General features: G+C 45.4%; 1 protein-coding gene across 7 annotated transcripts in view; it reads right to left on the bottom strand.

Moving 5' to 3' along the window:
- Positions 1–5,531: 5,531 nt before the first annotated feature.
- Rcl1 (RNA terminal phosphate cyclase like 1) overlaps positions 5,532–19,765 on the bottom strand; it is a 61,172-nt gene continuing 46,938 nt past the window's right edge. The window contains exons 9-12 of one of the 7 annotated variants that reach the window (XR_013048038.1): positions 17,854–17,933; positions 6,069–6,108; positions 5,796–5,892; positions 5,532–5,673 (exon numbers count right to left, since the gene is read on the bottom strand). Coding sequence is in view for 4 of the 7 variants with exons in the window: in XM_076561920.1 (XP_076418035.1) it covers positions 8,197–8,261; positions 17,854–17,933 (145 nt within the window). In the remaining 3 variants the exon portion in view is untranslated. Of the gene's footprint in view, positions 14,033–17,853; positions 17,934–19,765 lie in introns of all 7 variants that reach the window. The other 6 variants (XR_013048037.1, XR_013048036.1, XM_076561930.1 and 3 more) reach the window with 6 other exon arrangements.

Genomic DNA, 19,765 nt, shown 5'->3' with positions numbered 1-19,765 from the left:
GGTTTTGTTCCAGAGGTCTTAGATGTTGTAGCCATGATTGTTTAATTTTGCTCTTTTTTGTTTGGTTGGGTTTTGTTTTGTTTTGAAACAGGTTTCTCTGTGTAGCCCCGGCTGTCCTGGAACTCGCTTTGTAGACCAGGCTGGCCTCAAACTCACAGAAGTCCACTTGCCTCTGCCTCCCGAGTGCTGGGATAAAAGGTGTGCACCATCACACCCAGTGCTTAATTTTATTGGTAATTGCTATCTGAATATAGTAATTCCTCAATTTTGTTTTATATTCTTTCTTTAACCTGGTCTATCGCTAGTTCTTTGCATTGAATTTTTATTTTATTTCTTGGTCTTTTAATTTATAAGATTTATTTTCATTTTTTTTCAATAACTTTTGGCTGAATTTCTCATTGAAACTGTTAAATTTCTCACCTAACTGGCTGAAATTACTCTGAAGGGAGAAAGGCATCCATCTCTTCCCTTCCTGTTCACCTTGAGATGAACACTTCCTGTTTGCCTCCTCCATCACATACTCCTGGCACTGCTGTGTCCTGTACAAGGTACCATGGCCTGAGCTCCAAAATCATGAGCCTGAATCAGTCCTTCCTCCTTTCAGGGACTTCTGTTGCAGCTATGCGAAGAAAACCAAATTCTATAATAACTTCCATCTCAGAAGACCTTGAAGACCACTTTTCTTCTGAAGAAAAAGCTCTTTTTCTCCTTCCTCTCTAATGATTCATTTCTTTAGATCTTTCCAAGGAAACGTAACACCAAGGACTTACCATGGTAAATTCACCATGGTAAATACAGGGATAACACATAGTCTTTAACACTGCAGGTGTGGTACCCCCAGCTCCTGTAACACAAATTTTCATACTTAATAACTCAATGGACTGAAAATACAAAACAACACAATGCCTATCCTAGTTTCAGGGACCAAGAGGGTTTCCACGAGCAATTCACAGCTGAGAAAAATGTTAAAAAAGGGATAGGGATTGAGCAAGCCATGACTTGGATTCTAGGCAGAGGCAACATCAGAAGTAAGGACTGTGAAGGAAGATTCTAGGTTTTGAGTTTTTCAATTGAGTGTGTGTGTTTCATACATGCATATGTGTATATCATTATATGCTTCTTTTTACTTTTCTCTATAGATTAGACCCAGTAATTTTGTTGTTGTTGCTGTTATTGTTTTGAGACAGGGTTTCTCTGTGTCATCCTGGCTGTCCTGAAACTCACTCTGTAGACCAGCCTGGACTCAAACTCAGAGATTCTGTCTCCCAGGTGCTGGGGTGAAAAGCTTGTGCCATCACTGCCTGGCTAGACCCAATACCGAATCCTAATTATTGGGGTGTAGGATCTGGAATGAATACCCCGAGGCTTGACATCTGGTTCTACTTGAATCCTTACCTGGTCTCTGTGTACAGAGGAGTTTTTTGTTTGTTTGCTTTGAATATTCTACTTGAGATTACAATTACATCATTTCCCCTTCCCTTTCTTCCTTGCAAACCCTTCCATGTACTCCCCTTTGCTCTCCTTCAATGTCATGGTCTCTTTTTCCATTAATTGTTGTTACACACACACACACACACACACACACACACACATCTACCACACACACACATTCCTAAATACATACATACAACCTGCTCAGACTGTGTAATGTTACCTGTATGTATGCATTTTCAGGGCTGACCATTTGATAACCAATTGCTGTGCTCTTCCCAGGAGTAGACTACTTCTGCTCAGCATTTCTTGCTGCCTCTAGTTCTTCACGTAGGGTTGAGGCCTCATGAAAGCTTTCTCCCCAATTCATGTTAACGTGTCTATTGTTTTCCTTGTTCACCTCATGTTTAGGCAGTCATGTTGGGGAGACTTTATGGCTGTAGCTTCTGACATTCAAGTAACCTGAAGTCCATCTCCCTGAAGACTAGCTTTCATGGTACCAGAAGGCACCACGAAGGCTTCCAAAGGAGGGAGTGCTTTTTAGGAAACCAAGACATCCCCACACCGTGAAGGCCTGTTTGGCACAGTGGGTATTAGACTTGAATCCCATCAGGGTTGTAATTTTATTTGGGTCAGAACAGCTGTCTTTAGACCACTTTCCCGTCCACTCCTACCCTCTCACAACTTGTTTTCATTTTGCTCTGAGGAAACTGGAGGCCTGGATGGAAACTCTGACGGAGTAACTCCCCCTCAACACCTGCGGAACTGAGTTCAGAGCCCAGTTTCCAGGGGACTCAGACATCTGAAGAAGATGGCATTCGTGACTAGCTGTGAGGAAAGAGAAAGGATACAATGACAACCAGATGCTTTGGCAGAGCCAAACATTTCTACCTTGTGTCTGGCAGTGTGACAGCCATGCTGAGAATGTGGGATTGTTTTTCTATCAATAGCACCTGGGAGGGCCGGTCCAGAGCAAGGGAAGGGAGAAGAGTGGAGGACACTCAGGAAGTGTAGCAAACAAACATGCAAGGTCTTTTGTTGTTGTTGTTTGTTTGTTTGTTTTGTTTTGTCCCCTAGAAAGCTGCATACAAGAAAGCCCCCAGCATGTCTGGCCTTGTCAACAAGCTAATAGAAGACAGAGACGATTTGGCACACTACCCACGCGGGATAAAAGGCATCCATGCTGAGACCAATGCTGTTCAGCTGGAAATAGTCTCAGTGAGCTGCGGGAGAGATCTGGAAGATGAGCTGCTAATTACCCAAGCAGTCCTCCAGAGTTTCCCTTTGGTAAGACTGTACTTGAACTCATTCACCAATCCCTCCAGCCTCCTCTGGAGAGGCTCTACCAACCAGGCCAGGCCAGGCCTCGAACTAGGTGAGAGCAGCTGCCGATTGCATTTGCAAGCTCATCAACCAGTAAGTGTGCAGAGGGGAGAGAGCGAGCCACCTTCCTCCAGAGAAGTAGCCTGAGGCACAGTAAGCAACAAAACAAGCCCCTTCTTGCAGATACTGGACAATCCCAGCCTCCCAGTGGGGTTGGAATTACTGTTCAAGAGAGGTCAGCACCAAGGAGAGCATCAAAAGGTGGTGCTCACCTTTCGGAGAGTCGGGTTTTGATGATTCAGACTACACGGACAGACACTGATGAGTGGATCGGGTCAGGCTTCTCCAGCCTCTGCCAGCCTCACTTAGGTAACCAGGGACCAGCGGCCACCACTCTCCTGCTGCCTCAGTCTACCCACCCAACCCTCATATACCAGGGTCCACTCCTCTTCACTCATCCCACAGCCTGAGCCATTGACTTTCAAGAACTGGGTGTGAGAAAAATGAGAACACTATTGCACTTCAGAACATTCGGCAGCTCCAAGGCCACCAGAGATTCCTCCCTGTGGAGGGGAAGAAGTGAAATTCTGAGTCTGGGATATTTGGCATGGGGGAAACATTGCCTTTAGTGTTGGACATACCACTGGGGGACATGTAAAACCCTGTAGTGGGTACGGTGGCAGCCATACCTGTGCCCATCCACACCACACTTGTCACACTGGACGAGGGTCAGCAGTAGCTCCCAGAAAGAAGGTACTCACTCCTCTTGAACATGGACACTATGAGAACAAGCTGAAGAAAAACTGCCCAGGCTGAGGAGGTGCAACCACAGGCTGGATAGAGTGTACGTGGCAATGGCCAGAGCAGAGCAGGCTGTAGAGATGGGGGAGACGCGGCGCTGAGATTCACCACAGGAACTCTGGAGGAACTTGACTGAGACATCACCCCAACGGCTGCCTGGGTAAGCTACGCCCAATGTGGGAAGTGCACTGCTGAGCCTGGCGCTCCTGGTGACAAGGTGACAAAGGGGCCTTCCACAGCCCCTCAGAGAGTCCCATGTATGGAGATGACAGTCCCCAGGACACCAGAGACAACGCTGTCTAGTCTCAGACTAGAGGATCAGCAGAAAGATGGACTTCTCACATAAAGATCTGTCATCACGGCCAAAGAGACGGCTCGGTGGGAAAGGTGAGATTCCCAGCACACATGCATAAAGTAGGTGTGTGTCTGCCACCTCAGCACTGGAGGGAAGACACAGAGGATCCTATGGGCTCCTAGCCAGTCTAGCCCAGATCACGAGGACCGGATTCAGTGAGAGTCCCTGTGTGGTGGCTTGGGTGAGAACGGCCTCCTTCCTGTCTTAGTTAGGGTTTCTATTGCTGTGATGAGTCACCATGACCAGGGCAACTCTTATAAGGAAAGCATTTAATTGGGGCTGGCTTAGAGTTCAGGGGTTTAGTCGATTCTTGTCATGGTGGGAAGCATGGTGGCACACAGGCAGACAGGGTTCTGGAGAGGAGCTGAGAGTTCTACATCTGGACTGGCAGATAGCAGAAAGAGAGAGAGCCACTGGGCTTAGCTTAGACATTTTAACCCCAAAGCCTACCCTAAATGACACACTTCCTCCAACAAGGCCACACTTCCTAATGCCACTCCTAAGCATTCAAATGAGTGTACAGGGGCCGTTCTTATTCAAACCACCACACTCCCATAGGCTCCTATATTGAATACTAGGTCCCCAGTCAGTGAACTGTTTGCGCAGGATTAGGAGGTGCAGCCTTGGAGGAAGTGTAACCAGGGGCAGACTTTGAGGCTCAAAAGGCCATGCCATTCCCAGGTCATTCTCTCTGCCGTGTGCTCGTGGATCAAAATATAGCTCCCAGGAACTGCTTCGATGGCACGCCTGCTTGCCTTTGCCACGCTCCCCATGGTGGTCATGGACTCTAATCCTTTCAAACTGTAAGCCCCCAACAAATTCTTCTTTACGTTGCCTTGGCCACAGCAACAGGAAAGTAACTAAGACACCCTGTCTCAGAAAGTAAGGTGGAGTGCAGTACAGGAAGACGTCTGACGTTGCCCTCCGGCCTCCATATACACAAGCCCAGGTGTGCATACCCCACCCACACATGCAAAGCAGAGCAGAGAGAAACCCTTGTCATCAGGGATGGCACACACTGGCTTAACTTGTTTGAATTACTGAGATAAGCAGCCCGTCCCTCACCTGCTGAGACTAATACAGAAGACAATGCAGGGAAGAGCAACCCCTCCATCCCAGCGAGAAAGGGATATGACAAAGTCTAGATGACTTCTACTTTATCTTATTTTAATAACTGTAATTATTCTGCTGCTGCGTTTGTTTGTCCCTGGTACCTTCTGTGCAATAATTTCTCCTCTATTTCTGAAACCCAACCCATACCTTTTCCTTCTCACTCACACGTTATTTGCCCTTCTCACCTTTCCCCATTTCCTCCTCACTGCACTAGATAATTACTGACACCCTTAGTCCTCAAGAGCCACAGACTCCACACCCCATGAGCACCCTGGAGCCACTGGCTCTGAAGCATGTCTGGGACACAAGTCCAGTTCACAGATGTCTTCTACTACATGGTAACACCCAGACTGGTGCCAAATCATTCAGTCTGCTATTTCAGTCAACTTCCCTCTAAATAGAACTAAAGAGAACCACCATACGACCCAGTTATACACTTTTGAGCATATACTCAAAGAACTCGCCACCCCACCACAAAGATTTAATTTAGGAAATCCACGGAGTCTGCTTAAAGGACAAATGGATTTATTAAGAAAGGAAAACTCACAAGACAGAACATAGAAATTGTCAAATTGTCGCAGTGTCCTGGAAAAGGTGAGGCACGGTCCCACGCTGTTCTTACAGGACTGAGGCTGTCCCAGCATCCAAGTCTCACAAGGGAGCGAAGAGAAAAAAAAAAGAAAAGAAGCGAAAGTGTATCTCAGGTCTTAAGAGGAGCCCTGAGGCCATGCCCCAGGGGCAGGTACTTCAAGGTCATAGGTAGAGCAATTACCTGCTAAGTCTCTAGGGCTGTGCTTCGGGGTCATAGAGCAGATAGCCACTACAAAGACCCATGGACATTCATGTTTACATCATGTTATACACAGCATCTAGAAAAGGGAACCAGCCCAAATGGCCATCAGTGAAAGAGTAAAGAAAAAGCGGTACATAAACCCAATGGAATTTTATTCGGCCTTAAATTAAAAAAGAAAGCGCTTTACAGGAAAATGGATGGAGCTGGAAATTATATTAAGTGAAAATAACCCAGACTTAGAAAGACACATACCTCTTGTTTTCTGTAGACGTAGACCCGAGCTTCCATTTCTCTGTGTGTGTAGGGAAGGAGGAAAGGTCATGAAACTAGGAAGGAGACCAAGCGAGGGGACGAGTAGATCTGGGGAAACACACCAGACAATAGTAGGGAATGGAATATACGTTACAAAAGAAGAAAATAAAAAGAAGCAGAAATGAAGGGTGAGGAGTGTTTGAGAAAGCGGGCCAGGAGAAGAGGTGGAGAGTGAGAGGGGACAGATAAAGGGCATAGAAAATGTCACAGTGAAACTCACTGTTCTATACACTAATTTAAAAAATAACCAAAAGTAAAATGAAATGAAATGAAAACAGTCTTGAAGCTAGAACGCCCTCGGGTACCTGCCACTGCTCTAGACTCTGGGAATGAAAGAGAAAAGCACAGCATCGTCCCCTTCTGGGTTGCCTAACTCCACATGAACGCTCCAAGAAGAATAAACCCTGCTCTGAGAGGCCTGGCTGCCGAGTACTAGGACACATCAGCTGGTCCAAGCCGGTCTCCCACCAAGTCTCACAACGTTCCTGCATCATATTTAGAAGGACTAAACAGCATGCTGACAGACGCAGCCCATTGTTGTTTGAGCCTGTCTGAATTGTTATCAGTCACTTAGACAGAGAGAGAGAGAGAGAGAGAGAGAGAGAGAGAGAGAGAGAGAGAGAGAGAGAGAGAAAGCGAGAGAGAGAAAGCGAGAGAGAGAAAGAAAGAAAGAAAGAAAGAAAGAAAGAAAGAAAGAAAGAAAGAAAGAAAGAAAAAGAAAGAGAGAAAGAAAAAGACACCACAACCACACTGATTAATTTTAAACCTGAGTTAGTTTTCATGGGCTTGGGTAACAAAAGATAACTGATATACCCTTGCTGTGAAAAATGCCATGACTAGAAGCAAGTTGGGGAGGAAAGGGTTTATTTTGCTTACATTTCCACATCACATTCATCAAGGAAAGTCAAGTCAGGAACTCAAGCTGGAGCAGAGGTAGGAACCCTGGAGGAATGCTGCTTACTGGCTTGCTTTCCATGGTTTGCTCAGCCTGCCTTTTTTTTTGGGGGGGGGGGCAGCGAGGGAGACAAGGTCTCTCTATGCAGTCCTGAAACTTATTCTGTAGATTAGGCTTACCTCAAACTCACAGAGATCTGCCTGTTTCTGCCTCCACAAGCCTGGTGACTTGCTTTCCTATATAATGCAGGTCCACCTGCCCAGAGGTGGCACCCTTCATAGCAGGCTGGGCCCACCCACATCCATCACTAATCAAGAGAATACCCCCACAGACATGGCCACAGGATGATCTGATGGAGGAAGTTCCTCCCCGGAGGTTTCCAGTCTTCCCAGCTGACTCTAGATTGTTACAACTGGACAAAAACCAGAGAGTGCAGTGAACTACAGGGCTTTGGTTTTCTTCTAAAAATAGGAAAAATTAGGGTGCTTACTGCCTTCCCACCCTTCCCTCACAGCGTTTATCTTCTCATCTCGAAACAGACAGGCACTGAAAGAATATTCGTTAGAAAACGCACAAGGTACGACCCGCTAGAGACACCCATGTCCTGGTCAGCACTCCTGGGTCTCACTCAGGGGTTCATGCTCCGGGTTCTCCATGGCCTGTGCAACCTGGAGCCTCCTAGCTTTTCCAAACCACAGCTTAGGAGCACATGTCTGTGAGGATGACATCGGCCAGGCAGCGACACGCGCAAGTCAGAGCAGACAGGAGACCCAGTGGCAGGCAGCCGCCCTGAGGAGAAGAGGACTCCAAGGAGGAGGATGCAGCTTCACTAAAGCAGAACTGGAGAGACAACCACCTCACAGCACTCCTGCTAACCTTTTCAAGGATACCTCAGCACCTCTTTTCAACTCCCCCAAACTGCAGACTTGTTTTGACCTGACAGAATCCACTGTCCAAGAAAACACCTGATGGAAGAAGAATAGTTCCACAATATTTTATTTGTAGGTTGTTTTTTTGTTTTTTTCATTTTTGAGACAGTCTTGCTAAGTATCCCAGTGTCTTAGTTAGGGTTTTATTGCTGTGAAGAGACACCATGACCATGGCAACTCTTACAAAGGAATACATTTAATTGAGGTGTCTTGCTTACAGTTTCAGAGGTTCAGTCCATTATCATCATGGCAGGAGGTATGGCTGCATCAGGCAGACATGGTGCTGGAGGAGTGGCTGAATGCTACATCCTGCAGGCAACAGGAAGTCAACTGAGACACTGGGTGGTATCCTGAGCATAGGAAACTTCAAAGCCCACCCCCACAGTGACACACTTCCTCCAACAAGGCCATACCCACTCCAACAAAGCCTCACCTCCTAAGAGTGTCACTCCCTAAGATTATGGGGGCCAATTACATTCAAACTACCACACCCAGGCTAGCCTTGAGTTTGCAATCCCCCTGCCTCAGTCACCTGGTGCTGGGATTTCAGGCATAAACTACCATGGTCGGCTGGGTAATATTTTAACATGGATGTGTAAACTAATCACAATAGCAGTGGTTCTTGGCATTTGGATAGAAAATTCTACAAAATATACATGGCCTATCCTGCACCCTGACCCACAGAATCCTGGTCAACAGAACAGACAAGTGGGGACTGTCTGCAGGGGACTAAATGGCTGACCCTCTGCTGTTTGCCTGTGTCCTCCTCCTTTTGCCAAAGCTATTTTAATAATACTGTAATGAAGGTTCCTGCTCCATCATTCCTTCCACCCGAGGGCATTTGGCATGTGGTCAAATTCTCTTCTCGGGTAATGGGCAGGGCACTCAGTGATTCAGTTACTCTAGCCTGGGTTGGACAGGGGCTGGTTGAATCCTATGTGCTCAACAGACAAAATTCAGCACTGAAAATAGCACCCACTTAGGCAGGAAAGAGCTCCAAACGTGTATACACAGAACAGGAGCAACTGCTTCGAGAGGCACCACGTGAACTCTCCACTGTAGAGAGGTCAGAGTAACCACCCAGGCTCTTTTCTGGAGAGCCCATCCAGAGAACCAGCCAGCAGCATTTGTGACAAGAGCTTGTTTTACGTACAACAGCATCTTTCCAGAAACCCACTCACAAGGCCCAAGCCCTCTTTCCCATTCCCAGAAACCAGGTTCTTTGCTCTGAAAAGCCATCTCTTTGCCAGGCTTGGTCGTGCAGATCTGTCATCCCAGCTACCTGGGATGTTGAGGCAAGTTCAGAGCCTTCCTGGGTTCAACTCAGAGACAGCCTGGGCTTAAGGAGCCTCTCTCTCTCTCTCTCTCTCTCTCTCTCTCTCTCTCTCTCTCTCTCTCTCTCTCTCTCACACACACACACACACACACACACCTAGAGATGTAGTTCAGTGGTAGAGCACTTGCCCAGCATGCCCAGATTCCTAGGTTTCAATCCCCAGTACCACTTAAAAAACGGGCACACCTTTGTATCTCAGTGACATGCTAAGGTGGAACACCCAAGTCACACTTCTCTAAGACACAGGCATTTGAAGGCTTAGATGTGACCTAGGTTAACCATTGACATACAGGGGGCCCTCCATTTCTCCAGGGTTCCCTTCCTCAGGTATTTTTCCCTAAGTTCTTCTTACCTCATCTTGCAAAGGACTCAAAGAGGGCTCCAGGGGTACACTGAACTATTGGAAGAACAGTCCATGTGACTCTCAGAAAACTGGGCTCTTTGTAACAACCACATAATTGAAAAAAGAAAAGTCCCATCCTACCCATACATCTGAATTTTCTAATTCCTGAAAGCCCAGACACGAGGATATGGCTTGGGGCCTGATGGGGTGGGCAGCCATTGATTTGAAACTCAGATGTGGGGATTGTCGAGGTTATGGGTAGGGTGGGGATAAAGCCTGGATTTTCACCTCAAGTCCCTCACATTACTTAGCTTCTCAAAAATATTTCAGTCAAGAACATGAGTTTAAGCTCACTGTGGTGATGCAAACCTGTAACCTAGCACTAGGGAATTTGAAACGTGAAGATCGAGTTCAAGGCCAGCCTGGGCTGCATGGTAAGATGTCTCAAAAGCAAAAGAAAACAATAAAATGTAAGATTATATATTTTCCTAAAAAAAAAAAAATACTTCGCCATCTTCAGACTAAAGCACTATGTGACATTTGTCTAGTTACAGTTTTTAATGCTGTGATGAAACACCATGACCAACAATAAGTTGGCGCACCATGACCAACAATCAGAGGCGCACACCTTTAATCCCAGCACTTGGGAAGCAGAACCAGGTGGATCTCTGTGAGTTCAAAACCTGCCAGTCTACAGAGCGAGATCCAGGACAGGCACCAAAACTACATGGAGAAACCCTGTCTCAAAAAAAACAAAAACAAACAAACAAAAGAAGATGGAGAAGAAAGGGTTTACTTGGCTTACACGTCCACACTGTAGTCCATCATTGGAGGAAGTCAGGACAGGACCTCAAATAGGGTTTGAATCTGGAGGCGGGAGCTGATGCAGAGGTTGTGAAGGGGTGCTGCTTACTGGCTTGCTCAGCTTACTTTCTTATAGAACCCGGGACCCCCAGCCCAGGGACGGCCCCACTGCCCATCAATCACCAACTAGGAAAATACCCTACTGCCTGCTGCCCTATCTTATGGAGGCTTTTTCCCAATTGCGGCCCCCTCCTCTCAGATGACACTAGTTTGACATAAAACTAGCCAGCACAGACCTTAATACTATTTTCTTTTCAGAATGGGGACAGGTTCCTGGGTCAGGTAGTTTAAAGTGGCAGGTTACACACAGCGTTTCAACTGCATGACTACAAACTTTCACAATGTTAATGCACAGTGAGACTCATCTCCAGGGTGGGGCTGCAAAGTGTCCCAGGCCTCTGTCTATAATCCCTTTCTGGGAAAGCCCAGCATGTCTCCATGTAACACCCTCTTGTCAGGCCCAGCCTTCTAGTCTAGAACACTACCACCAGCAAGAGAGAAGAAGCAGATCAGCAGGGCAAGCCCCTTGGCCACCATCATGGCAGCAGCCTCCATGGAGCATCTTTCCCAGGCTGCAGCTACTTCCCAAGTGAGGTGCTTGTGCAGATTTTTTTGTTTTGTCTTTGAGGGTGGGGCAAAGTAGACTTTTAATTCTTAATTGCTGCCTGATTTTTAATATCAACTTGACACAAGCTAGAGTCAACTGAACGGAGGGAACCTCAATTGAGAAAATGCTTCCATAAGATTCTGCTGTAGGCAAGCCTGTAGAGCATTTTCTTAATTAGTGATTGATGAGAGAGGGCCCAGCCCATTGTGGGTGGTGCCATCCCTGGGCTGGAGATCCTGGGAGCTACAAGCAAGCAGCTGAACAAGCCATGAGGAGCAAGCCACTAAGCAGCACTCCTTCATGGCCTCTGTGTCAGCTCCTGCCTCCAGGTTCCTGCCCTGCTTCAGTTTCTATGCACGTCCTTGGTAAAGAACTGTTGTTTTTGGTCATGGTGTTTCAGCACAACAACAGCAACCCTGTGGAGATAAGTAAGACATTATCTTTGTCTTTTTTTTTTTCCAAAAATTACAAGACTTGTGCCTTAGAGTCTCAATATAAATTAGCATGTACAACATAACTAACTGTAAAGCAAAACGGAGCCAATTATTTGGAAATAAGAGCAACACTTCCCATACTCCTATCCCAGTGCCTGCTGTTACTTGATGTCATCATTGCTTTTCTGTGGGTCGTTCACTGTCATCATTAAAATAGTTACATTCCATAAACTCTTCCTCTGCTAAACCCTCTCACTTTTAAACTACTTTCCTGAAGCTGAGAAAGGCCACCATGGAGAGTGGCAGCTGACATCTGTCTGAAGATGCTCTCTTTCCTCCAGCCACGTCCTACTTCCTTCTGGCCCACATCCCACATGATGCTCTCACATCTTGAATTGGTCATGGCCACTTCTCCGTGTAGTTCACCATCCACACTGCTGTTCCTCTTTCTAGACCAACAATACTACTGGCTAAAATGGTCACAAAATTTATTCAGTATCTATCTGGATATTAGCCATCTGGATACAATCTTTTTGTTGGTTATTGGTTATAAAACTGATTTTATTTTATCCAACCAATTCCTTACTACAGTTCTGGAAGATTCTGGATGAGGAAAACAGTGGTCAGCAGGCAGTATTGTGGGGTATCTTTCTGAGAATGCTGAGGGGGTTTGGTGATACAGGTTAGAGCAGACAACTTGCTTCTGCCTCCCCAGGATCAATGTCTTTTTGTAAAAGCACTCCAGTCTTCCCTTGGGAATCATCTCTTCCTTTTCATTGATCCACACAAACTGGGAGAGAATAACATTACCATCCAGAGAGGAAAACAGGACTCAGAAATAGTCCCAAGAATGCACTAGTCAACAATTGGAGATGCAATTCTAAGGGATTTAAACTCAAACAAACTTTAGCTAGAGAACAGAATACAAAGACAATGTCTCCAGAGAAGGGAGATGTAGTCAGACTTTCTTTTCAGCCACCAGCCCCAAATAATGACACGAAGATTTATTATTAAGTATGAAAGCATGGCCTTAGATTAGGCTTTTTCCCAACTAGCTCTTATAACTTAAATTAACCTGTTTTTAGTAATCTACATTCTGTCACATGGCCCAGTTACCACTCCTCTGTACTGTATGTCTGACCTCTTCAGTGTCTCGCTGGCGTCTCTCTCATGCCTAGATTCATCCCAAGCTCCTCTCTCTGCCCAGAAGTCTTGGTGATTTTCTCCTGCTTAGTTAGCTATTATCCATTCAGCTCTTTATCAAACCATCACAGTGACACATCATCATACAGTATAAACAAATATTCCACAATATTTCCCCCTTTTTGTCTAAATAAAAAGAAAAGGCTTTAACTTTAACACAGTGAAACTATATATATATGTTTATATATAGAGAGAAACTATATATATATACATATATATATATATATAGTGTGTGTGTGTGTATGTGTGTGTATACACACACACACACACACACAAAATAAGAACAATTATCAGGTAAGAATTACATTCACAATGTTTAGTCCATTTCATTTGGCAAATGCAGAGAAAATACTCCATTATCTATCCTATCTTGTTGAGGCCAAAGTTTTGTACTTAATTTACTCTTAATCATAATTTGTATTACCAACCTAAAAATATATTTTTAGATCGTAAGACATTTTCTTAGATAAACAACCTAAGTTTTTAATGTTTCTCAACTTTATACAATTTACATCTCTTTTGTAAGTTTTTTTAATTCGATAACAAGGTAAACTGTAAAACTATAACTATTCTTCAACCCAATTAGAGACCCAAGAAGTTATATTACATGAGTAAACAGGAAATGTAGAGCAAACAATTTCCAAAACTAGTAATAGAGACATTTGCCTGCCTGGGTAGTCACCCAAGGTTCCTCTGTAACGTTGAGGCATCCATCTTTGGCCACAGGCCTAGAATATCTGACAGACTTTTCTGTGAAGCAGGAATTTTGAAGGACTGTCCTACCTTGTCTTATCAAAGTTTGGCAGTTGCTTTGTTTCCTTCTTGTCCAATTTGGACAGCATACTGTCAGCAGTCAAGGCAAGGGTAGTTTCTTGCCCAGTGGTTAACTTTGCCATATTGAAAGCAAACTCCATATGGAGGTTCTTTAATGCCCATCATCCTTTTTTAAAGTAAATTGGTACTGCCAGGAGCAGATGTGTCTCATTGTCATGAAAAGCCTTATGTTATTAAAATATCTAAAGTAGGTTCAGTAGTTCTACCCTTTTATCCTATCATTCCTATATTCCCCCCCCCATTTTCTTCTCAGAAAGAGATCTCTGAATCTAAGCTCCTTTGCTTAGTTTCCCCAACCATGACCAGTAATAACTTGCAATCAACCCTCCTCTAAACAATGATAAACATTTTTATCCACCAAATGACCAAAACCTACCCACCCCACCTCTTGGGAATGCAGGCGTTGTGTTCTTTAGACTGCTTCCTGTTGTCTGGGGGCAACGGCATCTTTAAGGGACCCTGAGAAAATTGAGATAATGGTTAGGTCCTGAGGGAGCTAAGGTGTTGTCCAGTCTCGGTATGATGGGAAAGTGTAGGGCTTATCTGAAGTCTTGGCTGGAGTAGTCTGTGAGGCTGAACCACCTCAGCTAGCCAACTCTGAAGTTGTTCTAGATGCAGATTTTTGAGGAAACTGTAACAGAGGCATTCTGAGAGGCTGGATCATCTGGGCTACTTGTCTTCTTTAATGGTGTCTGCTCCTGTTTGTTTGGTTTTTGAAAACACACAAACTTTTAAAGGTAACATACATATCTGAATTAACACAAGTATGAATGTACAGTGTGCACAAGTCAGCTAAAGATGATTCTCTGCTCTGTGTTTGAGCAGTTAAAAGGCATCTATCAACTTTATAAGTCTGTTTGGACTGCATAACCAAACTGTAATATAAATCTCCATCCATGTCATAAGAAAGGATGCTATATAGTAGTAAGTCATGAGGACTCTGTAGCTAACAAGATTTATCATGTCTGACTCAGTCTCAGAGCAGTTCCCCTGCTGAGGAATCAATTTATACATCACCTGTCTTGTAGTTTTTCTTGTTTTTTTTTTTTTTTTCTTTGATGTCTGTAGCCAAGATTTTCAGGAAGGTCCCCCCCCCCCCCCATCAATTCTGGTCTTTATTAATTTTGAAGGAATCCTGTGGAAACAAAGCATACCCTCTCCCCCAACACAACTGCCTTCCATTCTCAAGTTAAGACATTCTTAAAATACATAGGCTGGTTTAATTCAGTAGGGTTTTTTTCACCCTATAATCCAATATCTCTCAGCAGCTGTCATTTTTTTTTGTTAATTAGCATTTAAAAAATTTAAAGTCAACAAAGCACCATACAGGATCCAGATGCCCTGTGTATTTCCCATGTTTATGTGGTTTATTCTTTTTATATTACTTTACTTTCTCACTAAAGACTTACTTTTAAACTATCCCCCCCCCCTGCCGGGCAGAGGCGCACCCCTTTAATCCCAGCACTAGGGAGGCAGGGGCAGGTGGATCTCTGTGAGTTCGAGGTCAGCCTGGGCTACCAAATGAGTTCCATGAAAAGCGCAAAGCTACACAGAGAAACCCTGTCTCGAAAAATAAAAAAAAAAAACAACACTATTTTTTTTTCTATGACTACCTATACTCATTTTCTTTTCTTTCTTTAGCACCTAAGCATATTTTTAAACATTTTTGAACCTGTTAGAGGGTTTTATTTTTTTCCGGTCTGAACCTGACTTTCTGCATGCCTGCAGCCACACATCTGCAGCATTCTCTGACCGCTGGAGACAAATCTGAAACCGTGGAATGGTGCTGGTGCCGGCTCCTTCCCTGCCTTGGTTCCATGAGAGCCTAACCTCGTGCCAGTGGGTTCTGGCCCCAGAGCCACGTTTACTTCATCACCTTTTGCAGGCGGTTTTGATCATATCCTAACGAGCAAACTCAGGCTCAAAAGGGCTTTGTGACTTGCTCAAATGTAGGCCTCAACTATTAGACCCAACTTGGCTCTTGGGCTTGTCTGACTTTTTCCTAACTACATGATGTTCCATGCGGCACCAGACTAGCTACCGAAAAAATACGCTGACATATGCAATCTCAGAACTGCAAATAGACATTGTTTCCTTTCTTGGAGGGAATGGCTGTTCCTTATGGCTCTATCTGGTAAAATGAACAGGGAGCTTTAGACCTGGCAGTTCTGACTCAGCTAGGGCTTTCATTCTGCGCTCCCTGGCTGGAACAGAGAGAACTTCACTGGGATGCCTGTAGGCCTCCTTTATAACTCTGTCACCATGTTGTAGGGCAGTTTGACCTCAAGCTGCATGCAGGTGCCATAGCTTGTATCCGGTCTGTTAGCTGAGCACATCCAAGGACTAGATGTAAAGATAAGCCCTGTGACTCACGTTGACATTAACCTGTTAGATGAAAAACTACTTTGAATCTACACCAAGGACTGAACAGCTAAAAAAATCCCAATCTCAGGATATCGTTTAATAAATGCTCTTAATACTGGTGTGGGGTGAGGTAGATGCGCCATAGTTTCAGAAGAAACCAAGGCTCTGAAGGATGGATAGCCAACCCAATCTAGGAACCAAAGGCTTCCCTCAAAATGACCTTTAAAAAAAAAAAAAAAAAGAGGCCTAAAAACCATTAGGTTATTAGTCATACCCAGTACTTAATAGTGTGAGTTAAACAAAGTAAGACAATTACCAGCATGATGAATGCTAAGTAAGGGGTCTGTGAAAACAGGAAGAAGAAGGTGTACAGGAGTCAGGGCTTCCCCAGGAACTAAAACTGAGGAGGCTCAAAGAGAAAAGGGGAGGAGGACTTGGCCTAAATTTCTAGGCCCCTGAGCGTCATCAAACACCACATTGGAAGGCAGCCTTACTCCAAATCTCTAAGACTTCATAGTTTTCCCTTTTAAATTGATTGGTGGCCAGACATTTAATTCCCTGACACCCAGTGTCCTTACAAATCCTGTGAACACTCTCACTCACATGCTTTCCAAGGGTTTTAACAAGCTGGGAAGCCTCTATTTTGCTTTCTGGGTATTTAAATATTTCTGCTCTTTGCCGTTTACCACCATCTCTCCCCTGGTTTCCTGAAACATCCTCATAGCTTACAAATCTTAGACACAATGCCTCCATTGCCTAGCGGGTAAAACAGCAGTGACCCACAGAATTCAAGACGGAGAGGGAAGCATGTGTCTGGGGAGGGAGTTCCAGGAACGAAACAGCCCGAAGTCGCTTGTCATAACTGAAGGTAGATCCCTTCACACCGCAAGACAGGCAGCCACTGCAAGACACACGGCCTCTAACATTCTTCCCTGAAGACTAAGCAAGAGCTTCCGGATGGCCAGGCACACCCAGACACAGCAGCAGCAAACAGCACCGCCCTTACTCCAAGACCAGCAGCCACCCTGCCACTCTGTCCTAGCCTCGGTGACCTGGTACTCAAGAGAACAGACACGTAAGCTCACCACGGGCCATCACTTGGCTGGGTACCTCCATATTTAACATGGCATCTACTTTCATCAGTGTGAGTATACCATTTCCCCAAAACTGTAGCAGAGAGAAACTAACAACCCAATTAATCATAATAGTTTTTGAATGCAAGGTTCTTGAAAGGGTTGGAGATTGTGGGGAGAGGAATAAAGTATATCCTGAGTCCTCGGAGAAATGCAATGATGTCAGAATCAGCCAGGATGTTTTCAAACGAGTACAATCAGGACCTGCCCTCCAGGTTGGGTCAGACCGTCTTGACAAGTATAAGCCAAACATGACAAGGCCCTAGAGCAGTCCTACACCCAGCACCCTGACAAAATAACAACTTCTGTTTGAGTAAAGGATGATCTGGCTTGATCTGTTAGATGTCAAATACTGATCATTCATTCCTCTCAAATGACTTCTTAGTTGTGGCCAACAAAAGGACATAAAGGCCTGGTCTGCTTACTGACGTTCCCACTAACTGTTAGTCACTTCTAAAGAACAGGCTAGGGCCACCTGAATGTGGAGTTCTAAGTCTGGTTACTCGTCATTACTTGGATGGGTGAGTAACAATGGAGACATGGGTTGGGCATAGACCACAGAGCTGAATCCCTATTCCTCAGACCCGCTAAAACTACATGCTAAATCCCTAAGTCTCCAACATAGAGGCACCTCCACATCTTCTCACATCCTTGATTAAAGCCCAGTAAATCCATTTATCCAGCCTACCCCGCTCCCTTCTCAGCCAGGTAAATCCACTCCTGCCACATGCACCACCAAAACTTCAGAGTCCATTTCCTGAGTGCGTTAGTTTTTCCACCTACCTTCTGCACTTAAGAGTGGTCTGTAATCTGAAGAGTGGCATGCTGGGTAGTTTTGTGTCAACTTGACAAAGGCCAGGGTCCTGTAAGAAAAGGAAACTCTAAGTGAGAAAAATCTCTTAGATTGACCTGTAGGCCAGTCTGTGAGACATTTTCTAGACTAATGATTGATGTAGAAAGGACCAGTTCACTGTGAGTGGGGCCACCCATGGGCAGGTGGTTTGGAGTCCTATAAGAAAGCAGGCTGAGCCAGGTGGTAGTGGCGCACGCCTCTAATCCCAGCACTCGGGAGGCAGAGCCAGGCGGATCTCTGTGAGTTTGAGGCCAGCCTGGGCTACAGAGTGAGTTTCAGGACAGGCTCCAGAGCTACACAGAGAAACCCTGTCTCAGAAAACCAAAAAAAGAAAAAAGAAAGCAAGCATGCTGAGCAAGTCAGTTAGCAACACTCCCACGCCATGGTCTGTCCTTCAGTTTCTGCTTCCAGGTTCCTGCTTGAATTTCTGCCCTGAGTTCATGATGGATGCACGTCCTGGGACAAGTAAGTCAAAACAAACAAACAACATCAAAACCCCTTCTCCCCAAGCTGCTTTTGGTCACGGTGTTTTATCACAGTAATAGAAACCAAAACAGGATAGGCCAAGACAGAAAGCCAAATTCCCACACTAGATCTGCCCGAACAGAACTCTACCACAGAACTAAGCACTTCCTAAACAACCCGTGGCAAACAGCTAGACCAAGGAGCAAAGCCAAGAACAGAGCGGACTGCACGAGCCGAATGGTCTCCAAACAGCAGCTGGCAGATGACTCAAGCCTACAGAAGGGCTTTGTTTCCTTTGAGAAACCGAAAAAGGATCAAGAACAGTTGTTTAAATATTGCATTTGTGGGGATGCAGCCTTGTGATCACAGCATTCAGAAAGCTGAGGCATTGCAAGTCTGGACTGTTTACTAAGACCTCGTCCAAATGGGGGGAGGAAACTAATTCATCCTTCCTTCTTCACCACTGCTCCCAGATGTTCCAGCTCCAGAACCAGCTGTAGCAGAGGGCTGGAGCTCAGACACTCCTGTGTTTACAGAGACACATGTGCTCTATGCTGCTTGCGACCATATGCTCGGGCTTCTATCTGCCCCGATACTGAAAAGCAGTACCATTTCCAAAGCACATGAAAGAACAGGAGGCCCCTGTGGGGCGTTTGCCCACCACCCCCACAGCTTCCCAGAGTTTTCTTGAGTGCGAGCAGCAGGAAATATTAGATAGAAGGATTTATAGTGGAGAATCTTGTGGAGATAAACAGATAGAAAATAAAGGATAGCTTCGAGAGGGCCTGGAACCTATTCCAACGGGCCCGGACTGTCTCTGGTCCAGGGTTTTTATAGAGACGCCAAGGGGTGGAGCAAAAGACCTCCTCCCCCAGCACAGCCAAGTGCAGGCCATCTCAGACACCTGCACTCAGGCCCGTGGTCCTGATCATCCTCTATTCGGACCTGCTGGGTAAAGCCACGAGGAACCCCAGAACGGGCTCCCACAGGCCCCTATTAGAGAAAACCTGGCAGGTCCAAAGCACCATGGCCACTTAGTTCTGTTTGGGCAGGTCTGATTTAAAACAATGGTGGCCTCAAATATGTGGTAGACCAAATTCTAAGATGACCAAACACACACTAATTCAGACAGCGCCATAACTGTCTGACCTTAAGACAGGAGGGCTGCCCAGGTGGGACCACTACACCACAGACTGTTCCAAGGTAACGTTTTTCTCTAGCTGGTGTCCCAAGAGGAAGTCAGATTCCGCTTAAATGTCAAGGATTTGACACAGCCTTGCTAGCTTGAAGATGGAGGGGCCAAGTGAAAGGGACTGCTGGCAGAGTTCACAGGCTTCCGTTGTTGGCAGCAGCCTGCAAAGGAATGGACTTCAATCC

Source organism: Peromyscus maniculatus, chromosome 1, assembly GCF_049852395.1.
Source record: "Peromyscus maniculatus bairdii isolate BWxNUB_F1_BW_parent chromosome 1, HU_Pman_BW_mat_3.1, whole genome shotgun sequence".
Classification (NCBI taxonomy): domain Eukaryota; kingdom Metazoa; phylum Chordata; class Mammalia; order Rodentia; family Cricetidae; genus Peromyscus; species Peromyscus maniculatus.
The sequence above is the reverse complement of the archived record's forward strand: the minus strand, read 5'-3'. Positions and strand labels throughout refer to the sequence as shown.